The sequence below is a fragment of the Doryrhamphus excisus genome, chromosome 14 (genome assembly GCF_030265055.1).
Source record: "Doryrhamphus excisus isolate RoL2022-K1 chromosome 14, RoL_Dexc_1.0, whole genome shotgun sequence".
NCBI classification, from domain to species: Eukaryota; Metazoa; Chordata; class Actinopteri; order Syngnathiformes; family Syngnathidae; genus Doryrhamphus; species Doryrhamphus excisus.
In genome coordinates, this window is record NC_080479.1 from 113,778 (window position 1) to 136,038 (window position 22,261).

General features: G+C 44.0%; 1 protein-coding gene across 2 annotated transcripts in view; it reads right to left on the minus strand.

The window, feature by feature from the left end:
* Nucleotides 1-397: 397 nt before the first annotated feature.
* The window catches only part of LOC131101942 (gamma-aminobutyric acid type B receptor subunit 2-like), a 136,543-nt gene continuing 114,679 nt past the window's right edge, over nt 398-22,261 (minus strand). For both annotated transcript variants that reach the window (XM_058047357.1, XM_058047358.1), the window contains exons 14-19: nt 8,409-8,519; nt 8,108-8,332; nt 7,855-8,037; nt 6,558-6,687; nt 4,144-4,261; nt 398-958 (exon numbers count right to left, since the gene is read on the minus strand). In XM_058047357.1, coding sequence (XP_057903340.1) covers nt 793-958; nt 4,144-4,261; nt 6,558-6,687; nt 7,855-8,037; nt 8,108-8,332; nt 8,409-8,519 — 933 coding nt within the window. In that variant the 3' untranslated portion in view covers nt 398-792. The remainder of the gene's footprint in view (nt 959-4,143; nt 4,262-6,557; nt 6,688-7,854; nt 8,038-8,107; nt 8,333-8,408; nt 8,520-22,261) is intronic.

The window sequence follows — 22,261 nt, forward strand, 5'->3', positions numbered from 1 at the left end:
GACGTCCAGTACAACCGACCAGTGTGGTGGAAAGGGGGGGGGGCGGGGGGGCTGCGTGTGCTTTAATGATCAATCCGAGAACCTCGCCACTTGTGGAAATTCAGGTCAAGTGCGGCTGTGGTCGACCTACATCCTTTCCGTCACCACTCTGGGATCAATATGATCAGTCCCGCCACGCCATGTTTGTGTACTTTGTGTGTATTTCTTGGCATACGCACACACACACACACACACACACACACACACATAGTGAGGACGAGCGGCGGTGCAAAGTTAGCATCGTGGAAAAAACATAAATGGCCGCCACGTGCATTTGGAACGCTCCTCCGTCGGTTAGCATCTTCGGCAAAGACGTGTGCTTTCATGGAACCTCGCCCCCCCCCCCCCCCCCGCCCCCCCCAAACAAACGGTCCACATCACATCCCGTACGACGCCAACGCCACGCCGACGTCCAGATGATATTTACATGTCTCACGTGCGGACGAATGGAAACGAAAAAAAAAAAAGATACGACGACTGCAGGAGCGGCTAAGGCTTCATTGCTGCGGTGTTGTTGGATGCACACGTGCCTTGGCGGAGGTCGGTGCCGCCGAGCCAATCCGGGCTCCCCCCAAAATCCCCCCTCCCCCCCACGCCTCCCTCCGCCGTGTCCTCCGTGTCGCTGATGCTGTCAGTCCGTCTCGGCGTAGAAAAAGCGACCGTGGAGGTCTCCGTCACGTGTGTGTTATCGAGGGAGCGGTGGGGGCGTGGTCGAGAGGGGCTCTGGGGGGGGGGGGGCGGGGCTCGTGACGCTCACAGGCCCGACACCATGACCCGGTAGGAGGGGGGCATGTGTCTGTGCCGCGGGCTGGAGCCGGGGCTGTCGTTGGGGCTGGTGCAGCTGGCGTCCACCCCCCCTATGGAGGGCAGGTAGGCGTGGTGCAGGATGGGCAGCTGCAGCGACAGGCGGCGCTGGATGCTGGGGGGGGGGGACACAAAATATTATTATATTATTCTTATTCAATTATTAGCATTAAACACATAACATGTCTACTTTTTTATTGGAATATTATTTTACATTCATTATTCTGCTCATAGTTGGTTTTTTGTAGTATTATCATTGGGCATATGCTGGAGCCTATCCCAGCAGTCAATAATTACCAGTCATTTTAAATTACTATATTCATTATTCATTTTTTTATTATCCTCATTGGGTTGGTGGGCGTATGCTGGAGCCTATCCCAGCAGCCAATAATTACCAGTCATTTTAAATTACTATATTCATTATTCATTTTTTTTTATTATCCTCACTGGGGTGGTGGGTGTATGCTGGAGCCTATCCCAGCAGTCAATTACCAGTAATTTTACATTACTATATTTATTATTTATATATTTTTTTATTATCCTCATTGGGGTGGTGGGTGTATGCTGGAGCCTATCCCAGCAGTCAATAATTACCAGTCATTTTAAATTACTATATTCATTATTCTTTTTTTAAATTATCCTCATCGGGGTGGTGGGTGTATGCTGGAGCCTACCCCAGCAGTCAATAATTACCAGTCATTTTAAATTACTATATTCATTTTTTATTATCCTCATTGGGGTGGTGGGCATATGCTGGAGCCTATCCCAGCAGTCAATAATTACCAGTCATTTTAAATTACTATATTCATATTTTTTATTATCCTCATTGGGGTGGTGGGCGTATGCTGGAGCCTATCCCAGCAGTCAATAATTACCAGTCATTTTAAATTACTATATTCATATTTTTTATTATCCTCATTGGGGTGGTGGGCGTATGCTGGAGCCTATCCCAGCAGTCAATAATTACCAGTCATTTTAAATGACTATATTCATTATTCATATTTTTTTATTATCCTCATCGGGGTGGTGGGCCTATGCTATGCTGGAGCCTACCCCAGCAGTCAATAATTACCAGTCATTTTAAATTACTATATTCATATTTTTTTATTATCCTCATTGGGGTGGTGGGCCTATGCTGGAGCCTACCCCAGCAGTCAATAATTACCAGTCATTTTAAATGACTATATTCATTATTCATATATTTTTTAATTATCCTCATTGGGGTGGTGGGCATATGCTGGAGCCTATCCCAGCAGTCAATAATTACCAATCATTTTAAATTACTATATTCATTATTCATTTTTTTTATTATCCTCATTGGGGTGGTGGGCCTATGCTGGAGCCTACCCCAGCAGTCAATAATTACCAGTCATTTTAAATTACTATATTCATTTTTTTATTATCCTCATTGGGGTGGTGGATGTATGCTGGAGCCTACCCCAGCAGTCAATAATTACCAGTCATTTTAAATTACTATATTCATTTTTTTATTATCCTCATTGGGGTGGTGGATGTATGCTGGAGCCTACCCCAGCAGTCAATAATTACCAGTCATTTTAAATTTCTATATTCATTATTCATATTTGTTTTTTATTATCCTTGTTGGGGGGGTGGGCGTATGCTGGAGCCTATCCCAGCAGTCAATAATTACCAGTCATTTTAAATTTGTATATTCATTATTCATATTTGTTTTTTATTATCCTTGTTGGGGGGGGTGTATGCTGGAGCCTACCCCAGCAGTCAATAATTACCAGTCATTTTAAATGACTATATTCATTATTCATATTTTATCCTCATTGGGGTGGTGGGCGTACGCTGGAGCCTACCCCAGCAGTCAATAATTACCAGTCATTTTAAATTACTATATTCATTTTTTTATTATCCTCATTGGGGTGGTGGGCGTATGCTGGAGCCTATCCCAGCAGTCAATAATTACCAGTCATTTTAAATGACTATATTCATATTTTTTTATTATCCTCATTGGGTTGGTGGGCGTATGCTGGAGCCTACCCCAGCAGTCAATAATTACCAGTCATTTTAAATTACTATATTCATATTTTTTAATTATCCTCATTGGGGTGGTGGGTGTATGCTGGAGCCTATCCCAGCAGCCAATAATTACCAGTCATTTTAAATTACTATATTCATTATTCATTTTTTTATTATCCTCATTGGGTTGGTGGGTGTATGCTGGAGCCTACCCCAGCAGTCAATAATTACCAGTCATTTTAAATGACTATATTCATTATTCATATTTGATCCCCATTGGGGTGGTGGGCGTATGCTGGAGCCTACCCCAGCAGTCAATAATTACCAGTCATTTTAAATTACTATAATCATATTTTTTATTATCCTCATTGGGGTGGTGGGTGTATGCTGGAGCCTATCCCAGCAGTCAATAATTACCAGTCATTTTAAATTACTATAATCATATTTTTTATTATCCTCATTGGGGTGGTGGGTGTATGCTGGAGCCTATCCCAGCAGTCATTAATTACCATTTTTAATTACAATGTGACAACTTTATTCTTGAAATATTCCTATTTATTTATTCTCATGAAATGACACTTTTCATTGTATTTTATTAATTCTTTTAATATTACATGATCCCTTACTCATTGTAATATTACTACTTTATTCAAATATTTTGACTTTATTCTTTGTTTTGATATATTAACCTGTAATATATTTTAATATTTTTTTCCATGCAAAAATGGACTATAATCTTGTAAAATGATGAGCTTATTCTCATAATTAATAAAGTCCTGTCAATCAAAGCGTTTGTCAAATGAGTGTGTCGATGTCGCGTCGTTCCCCCTGAAGGTTGCCAGCCACGGTTTGTTTTTGTGCGCTGTTGCGATGAAACATTCATGGGCGTCGGGAATAGCCAGCGTTCCTTCTGTTGGTTCCACATCTCCTCTTACGTAAGCTCCTCCTCATCTCGCCATCCTTCCCCGCCGTCACCCGGCCGTCTACCTGCCCGCCGCTCGCTCTCTTCGCCATCCAACTTGATCCAAAGCTCGTAAATGATGCATGATGACCCCCCCCCCCCCCCCCCCATCCACTTAGACAAAGTTCCTCAGCTTTGCTTGCTCATGAATAATAAGCGAACGCAGCGTTCCCGTGCGTGTCGCCTCCTTGTGACAACGCATCTATCACACCTCCAACATGGCGGCCGAGCACAAGCGTGGGCGAGAGATACGCAGGCTTCTGGTCGCCGTAGCAACCGCCCGGCAAATGCATGCCGGTGGCGGAGGTGTTTGTGACGTGAAGATGGCAAAACAAGGAGAGAGAACTCACTGCTCAGGAGAGTTGATGTCCTCCAGGGGACCCCGGGTTATCCGGGACGGGTCCATGGAGCCCCACTGGCCCTGAGGCTTCTGCTCCAGGTGGTTCTTCAGGAGGCTCCTGTCAGCGTCTGGGGGGGGGGGGGGGGGCATACAGTCAGTCTCCAACGGGACATTTTTTATCTTATTGGTATTCCTACTTTATTTTGGGATATTCTTGGAAAACATTCTTCTGGTTGATGATTTATATATACTTATTTATAATATTACTTTCTCATAAAAGAGTCATTTTCTGGGTAATATTACTACCATATTTTTAAAAGATTTTAACTTCCACCTCACAAAATATTTATTTTTTCATTTTTTTCAATTTTCATTAACACATTATTTTTGTCTTCTGGTAATATGACTCATAAAATAATCATTTTTAAATTGTCGCATTACTACATTATTGTTAAAATATTACAATTTGAATCTTAAAATAAAAAAATATTTCTCATAAAATCTATACATTTTAAAATGTAATATTTTGTAATATTATGGCATTCTGCTAAAATGGTGAAACTACACCTTAAAGTAATAATTAATATGAATATATTTTATTCTTGAAATATTTTCGCTTCATTCACATGAAATGACATTTTAAAGTTGTACTACATTTTTCTAGAAATATTTCAGGTTAGGTTTCATAAAATAAAACAGTTTTTATTTTATTTTATTTCACACAAAAATGATGCACTAAATTATTTGTAAAACTTTGCAATTATATTGTAAATATTAGTTGGGTAATAATGCTCACCATTTGTGGATAATGGCTCTCACTCTGGTTGGCTGGAGTCCCAAAGCTTTAGAAATGGCTTTATAGATCTCAATTGTGTTTAAATGGGGGCAATCACTTTTTCCACACGGGGCCATGGAGGTTTGGATTGTTTTCCTCACTTAATAATCAAAAGTTTGATTTCAAAACTGCATTTTGTGTTCATTTGAGTTGTTATTTATTCATATTTCTTTGATGATCTGAAACATTTCATTGTGACAAACGTGCAAAAAAAGTACAAAATCAGAAAGGGGGCAAAGCCTTTTCGTAGCACTCTATATTTTTGTTGTGTGTGGGTTGTTTTTTTTTAAACGCCCCCCCCCCCCCCGCAGTTTTCTCTCCAGCCGTCCTAGATTCCTCAGTCAGCACTCACTGACCTGCTTCACTGATCACAGCTTCCTGCCTCCATTGAACCTCAAATATTTTAGAAGAAAAAGAAAAAAGGCTAACCTTGTAGTTCTCACAGCTAAAAGCAGAAATATATTTATACTCCTCATTAAGTATGCAGGAATACTGTGTTCTCATCCGCCATAACTTCCAAACAACAGAAAATGGGCACATTTCACACGCTAAAAACTTCACCTGTGTTGTCAACAAGGAATCTCACCATCAGTGCAGGAAGAGAATGGATATGAAAAGCTAAACAATTCGAAATAAAATAAACACATATAGTCATATAGTATAGTTAGTATAGTATAGTATAGTATAGTTAGAGAATAGTACCAGCATATAGTACCATCAACTAACACACATGTATTTTAAAGAATCTATAGGAATTTTTATTCAATAGAAGTTCCATTAATTAAACAGAAATGTGATTGAATAATAACTATTTAATAATTATGGCAATTATTAAATACAAATATATAATTAATAATAACTATAAATAATTAATTTGATGAACTAGTTAAAATGTGAAATATGTGGGATTTATTCATTTATTTTGTGAGGTTTTTTTTATGCCAAATAAACGACACAAATCTGCGCTTTTATTTTAAAGAATGTGTATGGAATTTTAAATAAATATATGAATATAAATAAATATTAAATGTATTAAATATAATATATATATATATATAATTTCAGTTATTTAATCATCACAAATGTGATTAAATGATAATTATTAAAAATGTTACTATAAAAATGCAATTATTGTAATTATGAAAAAAAATTAAATTATATAATTGTAATATTTTGTAATATTATGGCATTCTGCTAAAATGGTGAAACTACACCTTAAAGTAATAATTAATATGAATATATTTTATTCTTGAAATATTTTCGCTTCATTCACATGAAATGACATTTTAAAGTTGTATATAATATATTGTATATAATATATATATATATATATATATATAATTTCAGTTATTTAATCATCACAAATGTGATTAAATGATAATTATTAAAAATGTTACTATAAAAATGTAATTATTGTAATTATGAAAAAAATTAAATTATATAATTCATAGTAACTTGTATTAATGAATATTTTATGAATTTTATTAAATTATTTGAAATGTGAAATATATGTTATATATGCTAGCCTGTCACTAGCATTAGCATTAACATGCTAGGCTAATGCAGCAAAAAAAATAAAAAAAAAATACCTTTGCCGTCGGTGAAGTTGCGTATGCTGAGGATGTTGTTGGCGTCCGGGTAGTGGTTCTGTTTGATGTACGGCGTCTTCTCCGGCGTATCCTGCAGCTGCATGGTCACCTCCTCCAGCTCCTTGTCCAGCTTTCATGGTCCACAAAAACAGCAAAACACACATCCACCCGTTAGCACAAAAAAACTACTTCTAAAAACCTATAAATGGTAACTGTACTAGCAAAGAATGCTAGTATTTTGCAGTAGGTTCTCAAAAACATCGGAACGCTTCTTCCTGTCATGTGGTCTATCACTGGCTAGCGGATTCCTAAAAACAGAACAGTGCTTGTGTCACATCAAAGATGTTTGACAAGCGCTTTTGCACTCCATTCTTCAAAACATCACATCACACCTCTTGGACTCCTGTCATATAGAGGATCTTTGACTGGCATTTTATCAATAGGTCCTTAATAGAAAATACAAAAAATATTAAATATCTTTGACTAGTCTTTGCAGCAGATTCCTAAAAACAGCAAAGAGCTTCTGTCACATTAGAAATCTTTGAGTAGCACTTTTTGCAATATGTTCTCAAAAACAGCAACTGGTGGACTAGTGTTTTTTCTAGAAGCTTCTAGAAGCTCCTCAAAAACAGCAGAACACTCCAATCTTAGCGTGAAATATCTTCGGCTAATGTTTTCATAGCAAATTACTGCAGAGTGATCCTCTCATGAGCACAGCACTGCTGTCAAATAGAGGATCTTTGTAGAGCATATCCTCAGCAAATTCCTAAAAACAGCAGACCGCTCTCCTTTCAATATCTTTGACTCGTCTTTGCAGACGATTCCTAAAAACGGCAGAGTGCTTCTGTCATGTTGAAGATTTTGATGATGCCTTTGATTATGCTTCTCAAAAACATCTTTGGACTAATGTTTTTGGCAGTAGCTTCTAAAAAACAGTCCGGTCATATAGTGGATATTTGACTAGCATTTTCTCAGCAGGTGGTCAAAAACAGCTAAACGTCTTTACAGCAGAGCGCTTCTGGCATTTGAATGAGCATTTTTGCAGTTCTCAAAAACAGCAAAGCGCTACTGTATTAAACAATAACTTTGACTGGTAGTCTTGCATCAGGTTCTCAAAAACAGCCCAATCACAGAAAACATCTTTGAATCAGCAGATTCCTAAAAACAGCAGCATGCTCGTCACACAAAGCGTCTTTAATTAGCATTTCTGCAATGAGTCCTCAAAAACAGCAAAGTGCTCCAGTCAAATAGAAGATCTTTGACTAATGTTTTGATACTTGACTTCCTGGTTGGGTACCTCAGTGATCCTCATGCGGAGGCGGTGGTTGTCGGTCTGAAGGCCGTCCAGTCTGGAGGTGTTGGCCTGGTTGACGCTGGTGACGGAGGTGGAGGTCTTGGAGTCCTCCTTCTTCTGGTTCTGGGTGAACTTCAGCCTGCGGTTTTGCGTGGCGGCGTCCGGGTTGGTCCTCATGGTGATGAACTGCAAGAGGCGCTCATTAAACATCACACACACACGGACTATCAGCCGCCGGGGAGGGGGCGTCGCCCACCTTGGGGACGAAAACCAAGCAGAGCGTGATGGTGCTGCAGAAGATGATGACCAGCGCCACGATGCAGAACTGAACGTTGGGCTGGTCCCGGGTGAGGAAGGACACGGCGGCGCCGATGATGCACATGATGCCGACGTTGTAGACGCTCATGCCGATGTACTTGCTGTCGTTGAGGGCCGGGATGCTGACGTTGCGCGTCTCCCAGGCCAGGAAGCAACCGAACAACTGCGAGGGACAAGAACGCAGGCGGTGAGGCGGCGGACGCCAAGCCGGAACGTGACGGAATGTGGCGTTCCCGCACCATCAGCAGGCCCTTGTAGGCATAGACGATGCCCAGCCAGATGGTCATGTGGGTGTTCTCACAGTGCTCCAGGAAGGGACGGATGGCGAGGTCCCGGTCGTGGGGGTCCGCCTGGTGGAAAGGAGCAGACGGACGCCATTATAAGTCGTTATAAGTCGCTCTGGAGTATAAGTGGCAGGAACGGCCAACCTATGAAAAAAAGTGGGACTTATAGACTTAAAATCCGCTAATTAACCAATAAGCTAATGAATAAACACGTTCAACATAAAGAGACGGACACAAGCAGCTTGAAGGGAGGAGTTTTTGGAATATTTTGGGAAAAGTGCTTGGACTTTGCTAAAAGCGGTGGCTGAGGTAGCGAAGGACCAAAGTGGGCCAGCGGTGGATGACACGCAGGTAAACGTAAAAGCGTGCAGCCCTTCTGAGAGAAAATAGTCAATAATTCATAGCAAGTGTTTTCATACACTTTGACGTCAAATACTTCAGAAAAAACTGAGCGTCGACAGGCGACAGAGGCGAGGAAACACCTCAAACAGACTTTGGACACCCGTGTTCCATACGTGGAGCCGTAAGAGCCGCACGCTGATGTCAGCGGCGGCGTTTATCCCAATAAGGCAGCAAATGGTTTGTTTGTAGAATGCGAGCGTCACATGGAGAATGGCCGCCAACAACAACAACAACAACAACAACAACAACAACAACAACAACGACGACGAGAACAACGCAGGAGAGGAAAAAACCGATAAGACAACATGACTTATAATGCTCATTAGCTGCACGGCCCTATCGCGGCATAGCAGCAGGCGGGAGTGGGGGGGGGGGGTGGTTGCCAGGCAACAGGGCGCGAGGTGGCAGGCGGCCCGTCCGCTGTCATTTCTCACGGCATTAGGCCAGTGACGGGAGTGCTTGGAGAAAAGAGAGAGAGTGAGTGAGGAGGTAGATGAGCCTGAGGAGGAGTGATGGAGGATGGAGACAGATAGAGGATGCAGGATGGAGGATGCAGGAGAGGATGGAGGATGCACGATGGAGGATGCAGGAGAGGATGGAGGATGGAGGAGAGGATAGAGGAGAGGATGGAGGATGCAGGATGGAGGAGAGGATGGAGGATGCAGGATGGAGGAGAGGATGGAGGATGCAGGATGGAGGAGAGGATGCAGGAGAGGATGGAGGAGAGGATGGAGGATGCAGGAGAGGATGGAGGATACAGGATGGAGGATGCAGGATGCAGGAGAGGATGGAGGATGGAGGAGAGGATGGAGGATGGAGGAGAGGATGGAGGATGCAGGATGGAGGATGCAGGAGAGGATGGAGGATGCAGGATGGAGGATGCAGGAGAGGATGGAGGATACAGGATGGAGGATGCAGGATGCAGGAGAGGATGGAGGATGGAGGAGAGGATGGAGGATGGAGGAGAGGATGGAGGATGGAGGATGCAGGATGGAGGATGCAGGATGCAGGAGAGGATGGAGGAGAGGATGGAGGATGCAGGATGGACGAGAGGATGGAGGACACAGGATGGAGGATGCAGGATGGAGGAGAGGATGGACGATGCAGGAGAGGATGGAGGATGCAGGATGGAGGAGAGGATGGAGGAGAGGATGGAGGAAAGGATGGAGGATGCAGGATGGAGGATGGAGGAGAGGATGGAGGATGGAGGATGCAGGAGAGGATGGAGGATGCAGGATGCAGGAGAGGATGGAGGAGAGGATGGAGGATGCAGGATGGAGGATGGAGGATGGAGGATGGAGGAGAGGATAGAGGAGAGGATGGAGGATGCAGGAGAGGATGGAGGATGCAGGATGGAGGAGAGGATGGAGGATGCAGGATGGAGGATGCAGGATGCAGGAGAGGATGGAGGATGCAGGATGGAGGAGAGGATGGAGGAGAGGATGGAGGATGCAGGATGGAGGATGCAGGATGCAGGATGCAGGAGAGGATGGAGGATGCAGGATGGAGGAGAGGATGGAGGAGAGGATGCAGGATGGAGGATGGAGGATGGAGGATGCAGGATGGAGGAGAGGATGAAGGATGCAGGATGGAGGAGAGGATGAAGGATGGAGGATGGAGGATGCTCCACACAGAGATGCCCAAGCGGAGAATCCAACCCAGGTCTGACTGTGTGGCCCACATGCTAACCACTCGTCCACCGTGCAGCCTTGAAACAATACATTACATTTCTAGTCAAATTCAAAATTTCGAGCAAAGGAAAAATGAAACAATAAAAACAATCAGCTGCAATAATTTTTTTAATAAATAATTAAACAATAAAAAAATAAAAAAACAGATAAAATAAAAATTGTAGCAAAATAAAATTGAATGAAATAAAAATAATTCCTAGTAAAGGAATAATAAAACTATAAAATTTAATTAAATCAAATAAAATCTAAATAAACCAAAAATTATAATAATCAAAATAAAATAAGAAAGTGACATTTAAGTGAAATTCTTTTTTTAATGACAATTAATAAAATATATATAATCAACTGAAATGAGGGGAAAGGTGAAAAGCACGGGATCAGGATGCCGTGGCTCCCCCCCCCCCCCCCCCCCCAGGCCCACACTGACCTACATGCCACGGAGGGCCCACGATGGCGGGGCATCAAGACGCCCCCACCCCCGCCCCTCTCGCCATGTGGACTATCTCCCTGGTACAAAGTCCAGGAAAAAGAATCAGGCTATTATTAAGAGAAGAAGACAAGAAAGTAAAAAGAAAGTAAGACATAAAACTGGTGTGGAAGATGAAATATTATAATACGGCACCCTCGGTGCTCGCTAATCTTTCAATCTTTTATCATCATTAGATGGTACTTGTGCAGACTCCATCCCTCTCAAGACGCCCCCCCCCCCCCACCCCGCCCCCCCTTGGTCTCCCCTTTACTGCTAATGATGATAAAAGCATCTCTTTGCTTAAATGGGAACATTTTAATATCTCTTCCTGCTTTTTCTCCTTCCTTTACTTCCACACCAGGCCCTAATCCCATTTGAGGAGTAATCCCTCTAATAGGAGCGTGGCCCGACGACCTTGAACGCAGCACATCTTCCACTATTTTCATATGGGTTTTCTTTTCATTGAAGCTTTCTTCTGATGACAAAAATGGCGGCGTCCTGCTAAACAACCAGAAAAACAGACGAGTGGCTCATGGCTGTTTTTGTGTTGTGGTTTTAGGTCTGGTTTTAGGTCTGGTTTTAGGTCTGGTTTTAGGTCGGCATAGCTGGATGATTTTCAACATTTTACTTCACAAATTACAGCTTAGGGCCTTTCAAAACAACCTCTTCATATCCATAATTTAGTCGCCCAACTCACTCAAGATGCAAATGCTGAAAGATATTTGTCGCCCGCCACACATACATTTGGACCGCCAAAGATACATTTGGCGCTACCTGTTTTTTTTTTTTTTAATTCTCCCACAAATATACTTCAAGTGGCGGCACGGTGGTCTAGGGGTTAGCGCGCAAACCTCACAGCTAGGAGACCAGGGTTCAATCCCACCCTCGGGCATCTCTGTGTGGAGTTTGCATGTTCTCCCCGTGCATGCGTGGGTTTTCTCCGGGTACTCCGGTTTCCTCCCACATTCCAAAAACATGCTAGGTTAATTAGCGACTCCAAATTGTCCATAGGTATGAATGTGAGTGTGAATGGTTGTTTGTCTATATGTGCCCTGTGATTGGCTGGCGACCAGTCCAGGGTGGACCCCGCCTTACGCCCGAAGACAGCTGGGATAGGCTCCAGCACCCCCCCCGCGACCCTCATGAGGAAAAAGCGGTAGAAAATGAATGAATGAAAATACTTCAAGTATCTGTTGTGAAATACTGCAAGACAATAATGAACGTCAGAAAAAAAAATAATAAAAAAATGAACGCCAGGAAGTCAAGTCGAGAGTCATCAGGATGGAAACGTTTCGGTGTGATAGCGTGTCAAACCCCAATATACACACAAATGACACAAGCGCATGCAACTAGTGCTAAAGCTAACATACAAGTTGCTAAGTCATGGGAAAACGTGGGAAAACTGCAAACTTAGGAATTCCGAGAAAATTGCAGCCTTACGGCCCGTCCGCAAAGACACTAAGCTAAATCACGAGAAGTACACACACACACACACACACACACACACACACACACACACACACACACACGGTGGTAGCGCATCTCCCAGGGCTCCAGCAGGGAAGTGCCTTAACTGATTTATTAGGCGCTAAACGCATCATTAGCGTAAGCGGCTAACCCTGAACACCGGGCTCATTAGAATATGCAAATGAACCACGGCAGCCGGCTCCTCGCTCGCTCGCCGACTCGGGCTTTTGTTATTGCAGACTCCGACTGCTTTTATGGCCGCCGTTCGTTAGCGCGCGGCGACTCCCCGTCACCGCTTTCCCAATCGTGCCGCGCTCCCATCTGCACGCTGCCACGCTCGGGTCCGCCGTAAGCGCCCGAGGCCGCCGAGGCCACCGTCGGGTCGCTGAGATTTTTTTGTTGTTGTTGTTTCTGTGGAAGTTCTTGTGGAGTTTTTGCGGGCTAGGTGGTATTTCTTGTGAGGCGGTAAATGCCACTGGAGTGGGAATACTGCTAATGACTTCTTAAAGCTGCTGTTGGGAAATGTTGACGGTTAAATTCCAGCAGAGAAACAAAACCTTCTGCTTTTGTGTTTGTTTCTATGTGTCTCCTGTACTTTGGTTTATTTGTGGTTCTGGATTATGTTGGGGCCTGATGAAAATCCACAGGTGGCCTTCGAACCCCAACCACACCACTACTCAGCTCAGGGGGCCCCCCAACTAGGCTGGGGCCCCAGGCAGGTCCATGGTTAGGGGTCAAAGGTAAGGATTAGGGGTTAGAATTAGGGTTCAGTTTGTTTCTAGGTTGGATTTCAGGGCAGGGGTTTTAGGATTCAGGGTTGGGGGTGGTTGGCTTTGGGATTAATGGCTTCTTTAGGGATTTAGGGTTTTAGGGACTTAGGTTTCGGATGTTACTGCTGGGGACTGTAAATGTCGGGGATTAGAGTCTGGGGTAGATGACAATGTTTAGCATTGGGGTTCAGGGTTGCTTCCAAGGCTTGGGTAGACGGATTTTAGACGGGGTTTAGTGGTTAGAATTAGGGATGGTTAGGATCTTAGGGTAAGGTTTAAGAATGTATGGTTTGGAAGTGTTAGCGATTAGAGCCAAGGGGTAGAGGCTAATGGCGTGATGCTAACGGCGTGATTAGGGTGATTAGCATTGGGGTTTATGTTTTTTTTCAGGATTGGTCTAAAGGATTGGGGAGATGGCTTGGTTAAGGTCTTAGAATTAGAGATCGTTAGGATTGTAGGGTCTAGTTGTCGGGGACAGTGGTATTGTTGGGGTTTGGAGTAATTAGCCTTGGACTTCACATTCTGGAATGGTTCGGATTTTAGGTGCTATGGTCTAAGTGTTATTCATTAGAGCCAAGGGGTAGAGGCTAATGGCGTAATGCTAATTGCGTGATCAGGGTGATTAGCATTGGGGTTTATTTTTGGGGGATTTTTTTTGGGATTTGGTCGTAGAATTGTTAGGATTGTAGGGTCTAGGTGTCGGGGACAGTGGTATTGTTGGGGTTTGGAGTGATTAGCTTTGGGCTTCGCATTCTGGGATGGTTCGGATTTTAGGTGCTATGGTCTAAGTGTTATTGATTAGGGCCAAGGGGTAGATGCTAATGGCGTGATTAGGGTGTTTAGCATTGGGGAGAAGGCTTGGTTTAGGTCTTAGAATTAGAGTTTGTTTGGATTGTAGGGTCTAGGTGTAGGGGACAGTGGTATTGTTGGGGTTTAGGGGTTAGGGTTGTTAGGAGGTTGGGGTTAGGGTCATGGGATAATCATGGTCAGACCATTTGTTTTTGGTTGGGTTTTAAAGACATCAAACTACTGTTTAAGGGCCCTCAGCCCTCCAGCCTCAGGGTTGTTTAGCGTCGGGGTTTAGAGGTCAAGGCTATTGGTTTTAGAGGGGCGGGTTCTTGCCTGCTTAGAGACTTCCAAACCGACGGCAATAAAAGCGGACACGTTCAAGGATGGGTGAAGATGAGTGCAGGTGTTTCCTCGGAAGAGCAGCCCTGCCATCTGATTTTGCGGTAACATTTCCCGTGAATGTGCTCCAGCGCTCCGCTGAAGGGCGGAAGATGACTCCACTGATGACCTTGAATTCCATGCTTCCATTTGCCGCACTTCTTTTGCCTCTTTTATTCTCTTGGCTTTGCTCGGGTGATTATGGACGTAAAATCCATCATTTCTTAAGGCTAACCATTTTAGCATTTTCCTTTTCCCGTCAGCTCTTCTCAAACAAATGTAGGCCACAAACATCCTGGTGGTGGTGGTGGTGGTGGTCCCCCCCCCCCCTTTGCCTTTTTACACCTCCTGCCAGCGAGCAAGGCCGCGCTATTGTCGTTCCCGGGAAATTAGCGTAAACGATCCGGCATGTAAGCATTAATTGAATGCACATTGTCAAAACACACAACCAGAGCGTGTGAACATTAGCTTCCATGATTGAATTCCCTGCCTCGTGGAGACATTACGCTCCGCTGGAACTCATAACACGGAACGCACCCGCAATTCCGCACAATTGGAACCTTGACCAACAAAGACACATTCCCGGAAAACGACCAACTTCAGAAACCTCGTAATCAAAGAGACAATTCCATTCCAGGAGGGAAGTGCGTGTGAAATGATTGGGAAAAGAATGTCAACATTTGAAATTGGGATGTTCCAAATGAGTTCAATGAATTTGATGTTGGAATGTGATGAGAAATATGTCACGTTCAAAGACATTTCGTGTTATGGAAAATGGCAGCATTTTTGGAATATGTATCATTTGTTACCGCTGGTGTCAGGAATGATGATGGAATGATTCATCTGTGGATAAGTGTGGAATTTGATAATATGCTCCATTCAATCCAATGGAAATTTCTGTGGCAGAAAATGTGGAATTAACTGGAATTTGGGAACTGTTGACAAAAGACAGCCGGAATGAGTTGGATGTTGAAGGATAAGAACTGGAAGAAGTGCAACTCGACAAGATCAAGGAGAATTTGTCTAAGGGAAAATGTGGAAACATGGAATAAGTGGGAATGTCCTCCATCATTCAATCCAATGAGGATTTTTGGGCTGGAAAAAGTGGAATTTCAGTGAGTGTCGATAAGAGACAAATAGCTTGAATAGTTGAATGTTTTGACGATGAAATAGTTTGAACGGCTTGGGAATGGAATGCCAAGCATTGGAATGCTTCAAAGGAATACAATAATCCAATGAAATATTAGGATTTCCTGAATGAACTGGAGGTTGTGGTGCTGGAAGTTGACAAATTCAGAACTACATGGAAATGTTCTTTATTCACTGGAATTTTTTTTTTGATGGGGGGGGGGGTTATAAAATGTGAAATTCTGGGAAAAAATCAAAAACAGCCCGAATGCCGTGAATGTGCTGTATGTTTTAATGTCAGAATATTTGGGGATTTTCGGACCGTAAAATGTGGAATTCTGGGAAAATTGTTTTGAATGGTTGAGACGTGTAGGTGCAGGATTTGTCAAAATTGAAAGAATTTTTTTTTGGAAAATATGGGAAATCCGTATCCTGGATTTCAAGTTTGCACTGAATGGCGTTGGAATGGAATGAATTGAAAAAATTGGAACTTTTTGCCTATGGGAATGTTCACATGGAAATGTGGAATTCCGGGAAAATTTGTTTGAATGGTTGAGACATGTAAGTGCAGGATTTGTCAAAATTGAAAGGAATTGCACGAAGGATTTTTGGGAAAACTTTTGGAATATGGGAAATCGGTATTCCGGATTTCCAGTTTGCACTGAATGGCGTTGGAATGGAATGAATCATTAGAAAAATGTGGAACTTTTTGCCTATGGGAATGTTCACATGGAAATGTGGAATTCTGGGAAAATTGGTTTGAATGGTTGAGACATGTAAGTGCAGGATTTGTCAAAATTGAAAGGAATTGCACCAAGGATTTTTGGGAAAACTTTTGGAATATGGGAAATCGGTATCCCGGATTTCAAGTTTGCACTGAATGGCGTTGGAATGGAATGAATCATTTGAAAAATGTGGAACTTTTTGCCTATGGGAATGTTCACATGGAAATGTGGAATTCCGGGAAAATTGGTTTGAATGGTTGAGACATGTAAGTGCAGGATTTGTCAAAATTGAAAGGAATTGCACCAAGGATTTTGGGGAAAACTTTTGGAATATGGGAAATCGGTATCCCGGATTTCAAGTTTGCACTGAATGGCGTTGGAATGGAATGAATCATTTGAAAAATGTGGAACTTTTTGCCTATGGGAATGTTCACATGGAAATGTGGAATTCCGGGAAAATTGGTTTGAATGGTTGAGACATGTAAGTGCAGGATTTGTCAAAATCGAAAGGAATTGCACCAAGGATTTTTGGGAAAACTTTTGGAATATGGGAAATCGGTATCCCGGATTTCAAGTTTGCACTGAATGGCGTTGGAATGGAATGAATCATTTGAAAAATGTGGAACTTTTTGCCTATGGGAATGTTCACATGGAAATGTGGAATTCCGGGAAAATTGGTTTGAATGGTTGAGACATGTAAGTGCAGGATTTGTCAAAATTGAAAGGAATTGCACCAAGGATTTTTGGGAAAACTTTTGGAATATGGGAAATCGGTATCCCGGATTTCAAGTTTGCACTGAATGGCGTTGGAATGGAATGAATCATTTGAAAAATGTGGAACTTTTTGCCTATGGGAATGTTCACATGGAATTGCATAAAAACGGGCTTCCCCCTTCGGCAGTCACGCAATGATTTGATCATTTTAGTTTGTCCTCCATCTTTATTCTGGACCCACTTTGGGCGGGCGTATGCTTCTCCGTGTTCCGTCCCATCATTGGTGCGTAAATAAAAAGTGCTGCCATCATCATATTTGATTCCCCATAAGGATTTGTAGTTCTCCAGCACCGCCTCCATGGCTGTCATTCCCCCTTAGTCGGTGCTGACAAACAGGGCGGTAATTGAGTCCTGCGAGGGCCCCTGGTTGCCATGAGTCTGCCCTGCGTGGCGGCCCCTTAATTGGCTGTGCTCACCAGCCAGCACCGTAACGCTCGCGTATCGCCGCCTCGGCTGCCCCGAGGGACCGCACGAGGTGTTATAGCTTCAACTCCATTGTTTTTTTTTTTTTTTACAAGGGGACGCGGCTGCAAAATTCGCCCACCAGCTTGTGCGCACGTGTCGGGGGGGGCCAAGTGGTGACAAAGACGGTGGCGCGCCGAGGCCGAGGAGGAGAGGAGTTAGGTGATAGGAGCATCAGTGGCTGCCCCGGGGAGCTGACACAACGAGTCCGACACCGGTGGCTGAATATGACAGCCTTGCCAACACCTCGCAGCCGAGGCGTGGAGGACGCACACTTGCATGGCTGACTCACACACACGCACACACACACACACACACATGCACACACACACACACACCTCCCCGGGCCATCTCAGCACCTAGCTAATGTTGGGCGCTGACAAACCCGACACCTTATGCTGGACTACTGGCGAGCCGACCAGGAGAAACAATAAAGGTTTAACTCACGCTGATTACGGTCCAATGAAAGCCGCTTTACAGGAAGACAGTAAAAGTCAGTATTTACTAGGGGGAGGATCCATTATGGCTGCAAGGGGCGTGGCTACAGGAGGATCGATCTGTGAAACACATCTCTTTTCCAGCTTGGTACTCCCAACGCATTTTGGGAAGTGTTTCCATTGACAAATGTTCCGCTCTGCACTGTGATAGCACAACACAACATTGACTGGTTAAGGGTTAGCATAGCTTTGGGTTTTAGGACTAGGGTTTTGGGGGTAAGGGTAGGTTAGGGTAGTCATGCACGCAATCTTTGACTCTGAGCTGAATGTTCTTCCAAACAGTACTGAGGTCCTGTCATATAGAGGATCTTTGACTTGTGTAAGTAATGTTTTACCTCAAACATCCTGGACTAAGGTTTGGTTAGCATTGTCATTAGCATTGGGAATTTAAAGGGTCGAGAGCACAACACTTTATTGACTGGTTAAGGGTTAGCGTGGCTTTGGGTTTTAGGACTAGGGTTTGGGGGTAAGGGTAGGTTAGGGTAGTCATGCACGCAATCTTTGATTCTGAGCTGAATGTTCTTCCAAACAGTAGCAAGGTCCTGTCATATAGAGGATCTTTGACTTGTGTAAGTAATGTTTTACCTCAAACATCCTGGACTAGGGTCTGGTTACAGTTAGGATGAGGTTTAAGGGTCATTAGCATTGGGAATTTCTAGGGTCGAGAGCACAACACTTTATTTAGCGTGGCTTTGGGTTTTAGGATTAGGGTTTGGGGGTAAGGGTAGGTTAGGGTAGTCACGCACAAAATCTTTGACTAGTTTTTGCCATAGGTCCTTAAAAGGTACACACGATCTTTGACTCTGAGCTGAATGTTCTTCCAAACAGTAGCAAGGTCCTGTCATATAGAGGATCTTTGACTTGTGTAAGTAATGTTTTACCTCAAACATCCTGGACTAAGGTCTGGTTACGGTTAGGATGAGGTTTAAGGGTCATTAGCGTTGGGAATTTCCAGGGTCGAGAGCACAACACTTTATTGACTGGTTAAGGGTTAGCGTTGCTTTGGGTTTTAGGATTAGGGTTTTGGGGTTAGGATAGGTTAGGGTAGTCACGCACACAATCTTTGACTAGCGTTTTTGCCATAGGTCCTTAAACGGTACAGATGATCTTTGACTCTGAGCTGAATGTTCTTCCAAACAGTAGCGAGGTCCTGTCATATAGAGGATCTTCGACTTGTGTAAGTAATGTTTTAACTCAAACATCCTGGACTAGGGTCTGGTTACAGTTAGGATGAGGTTTAAGGGTCATTAGCATTGGGAATTTCTAGGGTCGAGAGCACAACACTTTATTTAGCGTGGCTTTGGGTTTTAGGACTAGGGTTTGGGGGTAAGGGTAGGTTAGGGTAGTCACACACACAATCTTTGACCAGTTTTTGCCATAGGTCCTTAAACGGTACACACGATCTTTAACTCTGAGCTGAATGTTCTTCCAAACAGTAGCGAGGTCCTGTCATATAGAGGATCTTTGACTTGTGTAAGTAATGTTTTACCTCAAACATCCTGGACTAGGGTCTGGTTACGGTTAGGATGAGGTTTAAGGGTCATTAGCGTTGGGAATTTCCAGGGTCGAGAGCACAACACTTTATTGACTGGTTAAGGGTTAGCGTGGCTTTGGTTTTGGGATTAGGGTTTGGGGGTAAGGGTAGGTTAGGGTAGTCACGCACACAATTTTGACTAGTTTTTGCCATAGGTCCTTAAAAGGTACACATGATCTTTGACTCTGAGCTGAATGTTCTTCCAAACAGTAGCAAGGTCCTGTCATATAGAGGATCTTTGATTTGTATAGTAATGTTTTACCTCAAACATCCTGGACTAGGGTCTGGTTACGGTTGGGACGAGGTTTAAGGGTCATTAGCATTGGGAATTTCCAGGGTCGAGAGCACAACACTTTATTGACTGGTTAAGGGTTAGCGTGGCTTTGGGTTTTAGGATTAGGGTTTTGGGGGTAAGGGTAGGTTAGGGTAGTCACGCACACAATCTTTGACTAGTTTTTGCCATAGGTCCTTAAACGGTACACACGATCTTTAACTCTGAGCTGAATGTTCTTCCAAACAGTAGCGAGGTCCTGTCATAGAGAGGATCTTTGACTTGTGTAAGTAATGTTTTACCTCAAACATCCTGGACTAAGGTCTGGTTACGGTTAGGATGAGGTTTAAGGGTCATTAGCGTTGGGAATTTCCAGGGTCAAGAGCACAACACTTTATTGACTGGTTAAGGGTTAGCGTGGCTTTGGGTTTTAGGATTAGGGTTTGGGGGTAAGGGTAGGTTAGGGTAGTCACGCACACAATCTTTGACTAGTTTTTGCCATAGGTCCTTAAAAGGTACACACGATCTTTAACTCTGAGCTGAATGTTCTTCCAAACAGTACTGAGGTCCTGTCATATAGAGGATCTTTGACTTGTGTAAGTAAACACAGTGCTAGTGTTTTACCTAAAACATCCTGGACTAGGGTCTGGTTACGGTTAGGATGAGGTTTAAGGGTCATTAGCATTGGGAATTTCCAGGGTCGAGGTACAAGGATTAGTCCCAACACTCCAGAATCACAGGCTTCGGATCAGGATTTAGTTTTCCCATCGGCTGAACCGCATCGTTCAAACGTGGCTCACGTCTACTGGTTTAAGATCTGTTAGATACCAAAAACCTTGCTGATCGATTCCCTACGTCTTCAACTTCCTCTCACACATACAAACGTCTCAAGCTAACATCAGACGTGTTTTCTGGCACCATGATAAAACAAGATGGCCGTGGTCTGTGGCGGATTCTGCCGGATCATTCAAAATACCGCTGACTCATCTGCAAAGTTACAGCACAAATTCTCTTCCAAAGGGGTTCATCATCACAATCCAGCGTATCAGCACTCTGGCACCGTGTCGGTCACTGATGCTGACCTTGCCTCTGCTCCGTAACGAGGGGAAGAGGTTTTCGATAAAGAACCTTTTAGGGGGGGGGAGATCAAAGCCAGGTAGGGAAAAAGCCTCATTATGGGTCCATTTGAGCCAGAATCTATGCTATGGACCGTGTACTCAGAGTTTAACTGCAGTCTATACGCGCACACGCATCTTCATCCTCAGCCGTTTGGGAGTCATCGCCATGCCGGACGCCGCCATTATGGGATGCGTTAGCAGAGCAAAACGTCGATCACGTAGTCCTTTGAGTCCACCAGCACGCTAGGCACTTAGAGGTCTTTAGTTTTGCTGTCTATATGTGTCCTGGGATTGGATGGACACCTCTCGCCTGAAGGCAGCTGGGATAGGCTCCAGCACCCCCGCGAGGATAAGCGGTAGAAAATGAATGAATGAATGGTTATTCATTCATTTTCTACCGCTTTTCCTCACGAGGGTCGCGGGGGGTGCTGGAGCCTATCCCAGCTGTCTTCGGGCGTAAGGCGGGGTACACCCTAGACTGGTCGCCAGCCAATCACAGGGCACACATAGACAAACAACCATTCACACTCACATTCATACCTATGGACAATTTGGAGTGGCTAATTAACCTAGCATGTTTTTGGAATGTGGGAGGAAACCGGAGTACCCGGAGAAAACCCACGCATGCACGGGGAGAACATGCAAACTCCACACAGAGATGCCCAAGGGTGGAATTGAACCCTGGTCTCCTAGCTGTGAGGTCTGTGCGCTAACCCCTAGACCACCGTGCCGAATGAATGGTTAATTAAAAAAAATATCCGAAAATAAGCCAGTGTGGATTGTGAATATGCATCTTGTAGAAACGCCTTCTCTGGCCTGCTAGCCGCTAGTGTTAGCCGCTAGTGCTAGCTTTATGACCTGGAAGGTGTCATGCGTGGCTAATGGGAATTGGAGAGTTTTCCGGAGCTGAATCAAAATCCATGCTGAAATGAAATTGAAGGACGAGAAAACCCAAACAATTCCAAGGACAAATAGATTGTGTCCACTGTCCTTCATGATCGAATCCGACAAAACGGGAACGCCACGGATCAGGCCAAAGATGAGAAAGCAATGGAGTCATTCCCAGCCTGGATCTGCGATGTCGGCGACATATGGAGTTGGCAGCGCGACACAGGGATTATTATTAACGTCAGCTGGTCAGATGGTGTTTGTTTTCATGGGGGGGGCTCAGCTGCTTGACTTTGGCCATCGGGCTCGTCAGCAGGTGCTGCCCGACATGTCCTCCCTGGGCCACCGGACGCCACGGGAGGACAGTTGGCGTGGGACCACACGGGATTTTCATCTTGAGTGAATCGTCGGCGAACGCTTAATTGGAGTCGCAGATCCGGTGCAC